At 39.0% G+C, this 11,987-nt stretch overlaps 1 protein-coding gene across 5 annotated transcripts in view; it reads left to right on the top strand.

Moving 5' to 3' along the window:
• zbtb7b (zinc finger and BTB domain containing 7B) overlaps positions 1–11,987 on the top strand; it is a 35,842-nt gene extending 23,855 nt beyond the window's left edge. For all 5 annotated transcript variants that reach the window (XM_061915221.1, XM_061915224.1, XM_061915225.1 and 2 more), the window contains 2 exons: positions 7,167–8,161; positions 11,053–11,987. In XM_061915221.1, the coding sequence (XP_061771205.1) occupies positions 7,173–8,161; positions 11,053–11,584 (1,521 nt within the window). In that variant the 5' untranslated portion in view covers positions 7,167–7,172 and the 3' untranslated portion in view covers positions 11,585–11,987. The remainder of the gene's footprint in view (positions 1–7,166; positions 8,162–11,052) is intronic.

The raw sequence follows: 11,987 nt of genomic DNA on the forward strand, positions 1-11,987 counted from the left end.
TATTTGCTCACGCAGTTGTGGACAAAGGGGTGTACCTCGCCCCATCCTTTCTTGTGAAAGACTGAGTGTTTCTTGCGAAGCTGTTTTTATACCCAATCATGGCACCCACCTGTTCCCAATTAGCCTGCACACCTGTGGGATGTTCCAAATAAGTGTTTGATGAGGCATTCCACAACTTTATCAGTATTTACTGCCACCTTTCCCAACTTCTTTGTCACGTGTTGCTGCATCAAATTCTAAAGTTAATGGTTATTTGCTCACAAAAAAAATGTTAATCAGTTTGAACATCAAATATGTTGTCTTTGTAGCATATTCAACTGAATATGGGTTGAAAAGGATTTTCAAATCATTGTATTCCGTTTATATTTACATCTAACACAATTTCCCAACTCATATGGAAACGGGGTTTGCATATGTATGTATACATATATATATACATATATATATATATATATATATATGTATATATGTGTGTATATATACAAATGTGTGTGTGTATATATATGTTTATATATATATGTATATGTGTGTATATATATATATATATATATGTATATGTATATATATGTATGTATGTATATATGTATGTATGTATGTATGTATATATGTATATATGTATGTGTATGTATGTATTTATGTATGTGTATGTATGTATGTATATACATATACATATGTATGTATGTATATATATGTATGCATGTATATATATATGTATGTAAATATGTATATATATATATATATGTATGTGTGTGTATATATATATGTATATATATATACACACACACACGGAGAGTGACAAAGTTACTTACACACACACACACACACACGCGCACACACACACACACACACACACACACACACACACACACACACACACACACACACACACACACACACACACACACACACACACACACACGTGGTATAAGTGTGGTCCCTAAAGAAAGTGTGTGTTTGTTGTTTGAGTCCAAGGTCACTTTTTCCTGGCTGGCAGCACAAGTCCTGAAGTGACTCCATGGAAAGCAAGACTTAGACTTCCTCTGTGTGTGTGTGTTGTATGTTGTGTGTGTGTGTGCGTGCGTGCGTGTGTGTGTGTTGCGAGCCTAGCGAGGACTAATGCTACTTAGTGTTGGACGTGTGTAACTTGCTCCTGGCCATACTATATATTACTAATATAGCCTCCTCATGGTGCCTCACCTTGCCCCTCCCCCACTAGAAGGTACCACATCAGCAGACATGTCATCCAAAACATGTCTCCAAACACTGGCGTCCCAAATTTTCAAGGCCATGAGAAAACCTGAATGAGTGATGAACGTATTCATGAAGTATTATACTCTCAATGCTAACTTGTCACATGTGAGTACTAGTAGACCACACACACAAACATATATGTGTGTATACATATATATATATATAATATAGGGCAGCACGGTGGTGGGGGGGTTAGTGCGTCTGCCTCCCAATACGAAAGTCCTGAGTAGTCCTGGGTTCAATCCCGGGCTCGGGATCTTTCTGTGTGGAGTTTGCATGTTCTCCCTGTGAATGCGTGGGTTCCCTCTGGGTACTCTGGCTTCCTCCCACCTCCAAAGACATGCACCTGGAGATAGGCCCCTCCCACCTCCAAACACATGCACCTGGGGATTAGCCCCGCCCACTTCCAAAGACATGCACATGGGGATAGGCCCCTCCCACCTCCAAAGCCATGCACCTGAGAATAAATAGGTTGATTGGCAACACTAAATGGTCCCTAGTGTGTGAATGTGAGTGTGAATGTTGTCTGTCTATCTGTGTTGGCCCTGCGATGAGGTGGCGACTTGTCCAGGGTGTACCTCGCCTTCCGCCCGATTGTAGCTGAGATAGCCCAAAAAGGAGGCATTTTTCACATCGCTTTTAAAAGTGCTCCCCCTCTGGTCAACATATGAAATAACAAGTGTGTGTCAACATTTGAAGTGCTCCCTCTCTGGTCAACATATGAAATAACAAGTGTGTGTCAACATTTGAAGTGCTCCCCCCTCTGGTCAACATATGAAATAAGTATGTGTCACCATTTGAAGAGCTCCCCCTCTGGTCAACATATGAAATAACAAGTGTGTGTCAACATTTGAAGAGGTCCCCCTCTGGTCAACATATGAAATAACAAGTGTGTGTAAGACACTGAAATGTGCCCCCTTTGGCCAAAATTAATAAAAATTAAAAAAAAAAAATATTATATATATATATAGAGAGAGAGAGAGAGAGAGAGAGAGAGAGAGAGAGAGAGAGAGAGAGAGAGAGAGAGAGAGAGGAGAGAGAGAGAGAGAGAGAGAGAGAGAGAGAGAGAGAGAGAGAGAGAGAGAGAGAGAGAGAGAGAGAGAGAGAGAGAGAGAGAGAGAGATATACTTGACATTAACTTGAAATAAATTATGAAGATTAAAAATAATAACTAAAAGCAGTCTTTCTCACAATGTGTTGACTTTTTTCCTATAAAATTGTGAACAATTTCTCATATTTTTTCTGTTTCTGTAATATTGCAATATTTTCTCGTAAAATTATGACTTTTTATGTTAAATTATCACTTTTTAATGCAAAACGGTGACATTTGTCACAAAAAGTCTGAATTTTTCCACAAAATTGCCAATTTTTTTGTTGTTATTGTAAAATAGTGAACATTTTTGGAGTAAAAACGATGACTTTTGTCATCATTTTGCCAAGTAGTATTCCGATTATTATTATACTATTGCCAACATTTTAAAGTTTTCTTATCAAATGTTGACCTTTGTCGAGTAAAATGATGACTTTCTTCATATAATTGCCCAAATTTTAAGTGTTTCTTGTAAAACTGTGACTGTTATTAAGTAAAATTCCAACTTTTATCATAATATTGAACAAATGTTCACTTTTTCTTGTCAAATTTTGACTTGCGTTGAGTAAAATGAGGACTTTTGTTATAATACTGCCAACATTCTAAGTTTTTCTTGTGAAATTGCAACTAATTTTTTCACCAGAAGCTTTTTTATATGTGCATAGTATGTATATATTATTCATGTTGGAAATACACTTCTGCATATATCTAGAAAGGCTGCTCCTAAACAGGGAAGCTTTTTTCTCATTAGGGTAACAAATACGCGTGTGTGTGTGTGTGTGTGTGTGTGTGTGTGTGTGTGTGTGTGGTGTGTGTGTGTGTGTGTGTGTTGTGTAGGGAAGGGCAGGCGGGCTGTGATTGGTGGGCCGGGTGTTGCTAAGGCAGGGAAAGAAAAGAGTTGTTGTTTGTGGAAAGTCTGGTTTGCTCAGGTGTGACTCCGCCTTCTTTTTTTATTTGAAATACTTTCTATCCTTCACACTCTTTACAGAAGACAGGAACACATTCCCTGTTTTTTGTTCATGCATTCTAACTCATCAAATACGGCCAGTAAGAGGTGGCTAATAGTATAAAATGCCAACAATCCTCCATTTACTGAATATTGTTATTGTAAGTGCTAACACAGAGGAACTACTTTAAGTAGCACTTTAATCGCACTTAAAGTAGTACATAAAGCTTATGCTGCTATATTGACATATTCTGAGTTGGTGATAATAAATCCTGCCTCTCACCTGGATAGTAGAAGGTTGACATCCAACTTCGACCCGGAGATGGCCAGAAACACTTTGTGTTAACGCTTTGTGAGGATTGTGAACAACTGTTGATGTAAAGGGGAAGATATCCCAGTGTTAGCAGACATTGTACAGTAAGTGATTGTTTTATTAAGTTTGAAATCTGCCTTGGTGAGTTTTGTTGTTGTGATGCGTCTGTGAAATTAATACAAAATGATCAAAATATGTAAATATTATATAGGACATATATACTTACATCATGTATATTACATGTTATTATGAATGTTACTACATGACATATATACTTACATCATGTATATATTACATGTTATTATGAACGATACTAGATACTACATATATACTTACATCATGTTAATATTACATGTTATTATGAATGTCAATACATGACATATATACTTACATCATGTATATATTACATGTTATTATGAATGTTACTAGATACTACATATAAACTTACATCATGTATATATTACATATGAATGTTACTACATTACATATATACTTACACCATGTATATATAACATGTTATTATGAATATTAGATACTACATATATACTTACACCATGTATATATTACATATTATGAATGTTACTAGATACTACATATAAACTTACATCATGTATATATTACATATTTTGAACATTACTACATGACATGTATACTTACATCATGTATATATTACATGTTATTATGTTACTACATGACATATATACTTACATCATGTATATATTACATGATATTATGAATGTTACTAGATACTACATATATACTTACATCATGTATATATTACATGTTATTATGAATGTTACTAGATACTACATATATACTTACATCATGTATATATTACATGTTATGTTACTAGATACTACATATATACTTACATCACGTATATATTACATGTTATTATGAATGTTACTAGATACTACATATATACTTACATCATGTATATATTACATGTTATTATGAATGTTAACTAGTTACTACATATATACTTACATCATGTATATATTACATATTATGTTACTAGATACTACATATATACTTACATCACGTATATATTACATGTTATTATGAATTTTACTAGATGACTTATATACTTACATCATGTATATATTACATGTTATTATGAATGTTACTAGATACTACATATATACTTACATCATGTATATATTACATATTATGTTACTAGATACTACATATATACTTACATCACGTATATATTACATATTATGAATGTTACTAGATACTACATATCTACTTACATCATGTATATATTACATATTATGAATGTTACTACATTACATATATACTTACACCATGTATGTCGTAGTGGTTTGTGCAGCCCTTTGAGACACTAGTGATTTAGGGCTATATAAGTAAACATTGATTGATTGATTGATTGATGTATATATTACATGTTATTATGAATGTTACTAGATACTACATATAAACTTACATCATGTATATATTACATATTATGAATGTTACTAGATACTACATATATACTTACACCATGTATATATTACATGTTATTATGAATGTTACTAGATACTACATATATACTTACATCGTGTATATATTACATATTTTGAATATTATTACATGACATGTATACTCACGGCGTGTATACAAAACCTTGATTGTTAGCTGACTTTTGCTACCGTTCATTTACGATTTAGAATGCATAAAAGAATAAAAACATGTCTTCTTGTCTTCCACAAGGATTGTGAATGAAATAAATACTTAAGTTCCTCTTCTAGTTGCACTAGCGGCGCTACAAACACAAGGATCGGCCTCCTCATGTTTTTGCACGGTTGCAAATGCATTCAATATTTTTTTGGTCCTTGGTCTTTCACTCCAGCAAGACCTCCTGACCCTAGGTGACAACGTTGCGTAATTCCGTCTCGGTCGCAGCCGCTCCCTAACGACCCTTCCCTTTTATGGCCCCGCCTTTTTTCCCCTGTGGTCCTCCGTGGTCCCCCCCTGGTGAGTCGGGTGTTTGCTACTGCTGCCCCCTGCTGGTCACGTTAACACTCAGAAAATATAAAACAAACATTTTTCCGAGCACTTAGGTGCCATTTGGATCTTTTGCATTTTCAAAACCAAAGAAAGATTTCCTTCCCCCTCCCTGGCACCCGGAAAACTAAACTGTTGAAAAGAAGTCAGACATAATGGTTTAGTCAAAGGCTAACTTCAGCCCTGTCTTTCAGTGTGAACTTGTTTCTTTTATTTGAAGGCCTTTCCTTGTCCCTTTCCACAAATCATTTGGAATACCGTATTGCCTTGAATTGCCACCAGGACGCTAATTAATTTAAAACCTCTTATCCCTCCGGCGCTTACCAAAGGCATGCGGTAAATTCAGGCCTGTGCTTATAAATTTGAGTGTGATGTAAAGATACTATCATGAAAAGCACATTTAATAAAAAAAAAAGTGATTATGGTCTTACCTTTTCTTATAAATGAAGTCCATGCGCAGCTCCTTCTGATCAAAAGCATCGATAACTTGTTTATAGAAGTCTTCCTTATCTTTCTTCAGTTTTGAAAGTCTTTCTGTCTCAATGGAAATCTTCCTTTATTACCTCCTGCTTCGATTGAAAGTCCAGTTTAGAAAACTGTTTTATTTTAGATATGTAATCCTCCATGTTAAAAGTGCAAGCGAGAGGAAAAAGAATAAACAATCGCTGCTCACTCTTGCTGCTTGTTGTCACTTCTTCTGCAGCCGAGTAGTCGCAAGAAGGATCACAAGCGCCCTCTACCACCAGGAGGCGGGAGTCATCTAATGACTCATATTTGACACACACAGCTACGGTATATTAATAAAACATAGCTGCTTACTGTTCATTTTAGCATATTCAATAGCTTGGACCTTAAATCCTACTGAATAGCTCTTAATCTTCTTCCCTTTATGCGATTTCAAATGATTGAAATCAGCCTCCTCCATTTTGAAAATGATGATAATAATAATAATAATAATAAATAACGGATTAGATCTTTATCGCGCTTTTCTATTGTTAAGACACTCAAAGCGCTCACAGAGAAGAGAAAACCCTTCATTCATTCACACCTGGTGGTGGTAAGCTACATCTGTAGCCACAGCTGCCCTGGGGTAGACTGACGGAAGCGTGGTTGCCAGTTTTCGCCTACGGCCCCTCCGACCACCACCAATCAGTCATTCATTCACCAGTGTGAGCGGCACCGGGGGCAAGGGTGAAGTGTCCTGCCCAAGGACACAACGGCAAAGATTTGGATGTTAATAGGTGGGAAGCAAACCTGCAACCCTCAGGTTTCTGGCAAAGCCGCTCTACCCACTACACCATGCCGTCACTCGTGATGTTACGAGTTTGACGCGGCTGAAATTCTAGGCATATGCTAATTATTTTGCCAAAAGAGTTTGACCCGGCAGTAATTCTAGGCAGGCGCATACTATATACCCGGCGGCAATTCAAGGAAATACGGTATTTGTAGTATTGTTCAATAACTCATCAAAACGTTGATTTTATTCCGTGGTTCTTTTTTGTAAATACCGACGTTTGCCGCTCGTCGCGTGGCGCTAACTGAGCGGTGTTGTCTTTCAGGCGGTGATGTCTCCAGGCGAGGACGGTCTGATCGGGATTCCGTTTCCGGAGCACAGCAGCGAGATCTTGTCGCACCTCAACGACCAGAGGAGGACGGGGCTCCTGTGTGACCTCACGCTGACCTCCCGCGGGGCCCGCTACCCGACTCACCGCTCCGTCATGGCGGCCGTCAGCCTCTATTTCCGCCGGCTCTTTGGGGCCGAAGAAGGCGGCAGCGGCGGCGGTTTCAGCGTGTGCCAGCTCGACTGTGTGGCGCCGGACGCCCTGGACGCCCTGCTGGAGTTCGCCTACACGGCCACCCTCACTATCCCTAGCTCGGGCATGAGGGACGTCTTGCGAGGGGCGCGGCTCTTGGGCATCCAGTGCGTGGCCGACGCCTGCAGCGACATCCTCGGGGAGAAGCTGGAGCCGGCGGAGGAAGAGGAGCAGAGGAACCGGAGCATGGCGGCCCCTCGGAGGCCAGGGGCAGAGCCCAGAGGAGATCCCAGATCCCGAAGAAAGAAGGTGAAGAAGGTGGGGACTTACAACGTCACTCCGCCCGGCGCTTCGCCGGTCCCACACCCTTTGCCAGTCCCGCACCCTTCGGAGAATCAGCCACCGACTCGGCCGCCCAGCCCCCAGCCTGAGGAGCACCTCTTCCGGTGGAGGCAGGACAAAGATCCCGGAGCACTCAGAGGACCGGAGAGGACGGCCACCCTTAACGGAGGACACCCGCCTCATGTTCCGCCCTCAGAAGACAAGCCGTCTGGGGACGTTGACACAGACGGCTTCGGCAACGAATCGGCGCTGGCGGAAAGTGTGTCTGCAGTCACCTCCATGGCCGGGGGAGGGGGCGCGGCGATGGCGGGAGGCCGGAAGAGGAAGTCCCAAACACCTCAGCAGTGTCCCGTCTGCCAGAAGATCATCCACGGAGCCGGGAAACTTCCTCGCCACATGCGGACGCACACGGGGGAGAAACCCTTCCAGTGCTCTGCCTGCGGGGTTCGCTTCACCAGGTAAGGAACCTTCTAGAATGTCAATCCTTCGATTCTTCTGCGTCAGCTGGAGTCTCACTCTCAACAATAACAACACCCTAGTTTACGATGTCAGCCACACGCACTAAATTATAGAAAACTAAATATGTTTCCATACCCCGCCTTCCGCCCGAATACAGCTGAGATAGGCTCCAGCATCCCCCGCGACCCCAAAAAGGGACAAGCAGTAGAAAATGGATGGTTGGATATAAGCCACACCGGACTATAAGTTGTGAAATTTGTTATTTTCACAGAAATATTCTATAAATGTTTATTTACATACCTTCAATCAATCAATCAATCAATGTTTACTTATATAGCCCTAAATCACTAGTGTCTCAAAGGGCTGCACAAACCACTACGAACGACATCCTCGGTAGGCCCACATAAGGGCAAGGAAAACTCACACCCAGTGGGACCTTAATTGTTTGTCAAACAGTGTCTGTAACAGGGCAGTAAAACGGCTCATCAAACAAAACAGAAGTCATGGCCATCGACCCACTAGCTGTGGAAGCTAGCCCTCCAATCAGCTAAACAGACTCGATAACTCCACGCTGACGTTTTGGTGAATTTACTGAGGAATTAGTGAAAAAGCCACTGAAGTTAATAATACTAACACAGACGTGTCATAAACATTTTAGCATATTAGCTAATGCTCCCGACGCTAGCTTGATTACATCACAATAGCACGTGCAAATATGCATGAAAACATATATAACTCCTACAGACATGACACATGGGGACACTTTAACGAGCAAGAATAGTTGTTATATTGTAACAGTCTGATGCCTTGTGGATTTTGACACTATATTTATATCGTTGAAATTTTTTTGTGTTTATATTTCGTGAACCACATTTTTTAAACATCAAACTATGCTGACTATTTTGTGAGCAAAATTTCAGTTTGTTAAAATTTTGTGTCTAAAAACTCAAGTGTCATTTGTAATAAGTAGTTTAAATGTTACTGTACATGTAACTGTACAAGTGTCATTTGTAATAATTAGTTAGTGTTACTGTAAAAGTGTCATTTGTAATAATTATTTAGTGTTACTGTACAAGTGTCATTTGTAATAATTAGTTAGTGTTACTGTACAAGTGTCATTTGTAGTGAGTAGTTTAAAAGTTACTTTACACGTTACTGTGCAAGTGTCATTTGTAATAAGTGGTTTAAATGTTACTGTACACATTATTGTACAGTGTAATTTGTAATAAGTAGTATAAATTTTACTGTACATGTGTCATTGGTAATAAGTTAGATGTTACTGTACATGTTACTGTACGAATGACATTTGTAATATACAATAATTTAACTACATATTACAAATGTCATTCGTACAGTAACGTGTACAGTAACATCTAACTTATTACCAATGACACTTGTACAGTAACATATATACTACTTATTACAAATGACACTTGTAACATTTAAACTACTCATTATAAATGACACTTGACAGTAACATGTACAGTAATGTGTACACTAACATTTAAACTACTTATTTCAAATGCCACTTATACAATAACATTTAAACTACTTTTTACATTTCACACTTGTACAGTGACGTGACAGTAATATGTACATTTGAACTAATTATTACAATTGAACACTTGTACAGTAACATTTAAACAATTTACAAATGACACGTGTATAGTAAAACATACAATAACATTTAAACTACATGTTTTACTATACACGTGTCATTTGTAAATTGTTTAAATGTTACTGTACAAGTGTTCAATTGTAATAATTAGTTCAAATGTACATATTACTGTACACGTTACTGTACAAGTGTGTTTTGCAATAGATAGTTTAAAGGTTACTGTACATGTTACTGTCAGGTCACTGTACAAGTGTGAAATGTAAAAAGTAGTTTAAATGTTATTGTATAAGTGTCATTTGAAATAAGTAGTTTAAATGTTAGTGTACACATTACTGTCAAGTGTCATTTGTAGTGAGTAGTTTAAATGTTACTATACAAGAGTCATTTGTGTTACTTTACACGTTAATGTGCGTCATTTGTAATAATTGGTTTATGTGTTACTGTACACGTTATTGTACAGTGTAATTTGTAATAAGTAGTTTAAATGTTACTGTACAAGTGTCATTAGTAATAGGTTATGTTACTGTACACGCTACTGTACGAATGACCTTTGTAATATGTAGTTTAAATGTTGTATGTTTTACTGTACACGTGTCATTTGTAATTAGTTTAAATGTCACTGTACAAGTGTTCAATTGTAATAAGTAGTTCAATTTTACTGTACTTATTACTGTACAACTGTATTTTGCAATAAATAGTTTAAAGGTTACTGTATGTTACTGTCACGTCACTTTACAAGTGTCAATTGTAATAAGTAGTTTGTTAATGTACACGATACTGTACAAGTGTCATTTGTCATTAGTTCAAATGTTACTGTACGTGTTACTGTACACTAATTTGTAATGGTTTAGTTACTGTACAAGTGTCATTTGTAATAAGTGGTTTAAATGTTACTGTACACATTATCGTACAGTGTAATTTGTAATAAGTTTAAATGTTACCGTACATGTTACTGTAAAAGTGACAATGGTAATAGATTAAATGTTACTGTACAAATGACATTAGTAATATGTAGTTTAAATGTTATTGTATGTTTTACTGTACACGTGTCATTTGTAATTAGTTTGAATGTTACTTTACAAGAGTTCAATTGTAATAATTAGTTCAAATGTACATATCACTGTACAAGTGTATTTTGCAATAAATACTTTAGATGTTACTGTGATGTCACTGTACAAGTGTCAAATGTAAAAAGTAGTTTAAAGGTTACTGTACAGTTTCATTTGTAATCTGTAGTTTCAATGTTACTGTACATGTGTGGTGTGTGTTTAGGAAGGACAAGCTAAAGATCCACATGAGGAAGCACACGGGCGAGCGTCCCTACTCCTGCCCACATTGCTCCGCCCGCTTCCTGCACTCCTACGACCTGAAGAACCACCTGTGCCTGCACAGTGGGGGACGGCCCTTCGAGTGCCCGCTGTGCCACAAGGCCTTCGCCCGCGACGACCACCTACAGCGCCACCGAAAGGGGCTCAGCTGCCTGGAGATGCGGCCCCGCCGGCCTCGACGAGGCCCCGACCACCAAGAGCGGGGTGAGGTGGAGGTGGAGGTGGAGGCGGAGGCGGAGGTGGAGGCGGACGGTGGCACCCCGCCAGCCCACTCCTCCCTCTTCCTCCCGCCTGCCGCAGTGTTCCGGCACGACGCCGACACGGAGCGTGCCCTCGCCCTGCAGGCCTTGGCCCAGCTCAGCCCGCACAGGTTCGCCAACTACCGCGGTCTCATCCTGCAGCGGGGCGGGGGGGAGGTGGCGGGGCCGGGTGATGGTGGGCAAGGAGGACTAGTAAGACTAGAAGAGCAGGACTAGTAAGACTAGTAGAGGAGGACTAGTAAGAATCTTCACTCAGGGTGGACTCAAACACCAAAGCGCTTTCAAAAGTAACACTCCAAAGAATACACTTTTTTTAGCCATATCGAAAGATTTGTTGCTCCGCTGGCACTAAAGGGTGGGCGATACTTTGATACCGACACTGATAGCGATATGTTGATTGTCGATACCGATATTGATCCTTCTTTTACTTTCCCTACGCGAGCCTTTCCAAGACCATTGAACCACCTTCTATTTCTTTTTGGAAATAACATGTAAACACCAGGCTGGTGAACACATGTAAAACACCAAAAAAAGAAACAAAATTTCGACACAAAAAGTAAAATTCTAATGTTAAAAAGTTTCTATTATGTAGAAAAAATGTTATAAACAGACAAAAATG

Source organism: Nerophis ophidion, linkage group LG11 (genome assembly GCF_033978795.1).
Source record: "Nerophis ophidion isolate RoL-2023_Sa linkage group LG11, RoL_Noph_v1.0, whole genome shotgun sequence".
In the NCBI taxonomy this organism is placed as follows: Eukaryota; Metazoa; Chordata; class Actinopteri; order Syngnathiformes; family Syngnathidae; genus Nerophis; species Nerophis ophidion.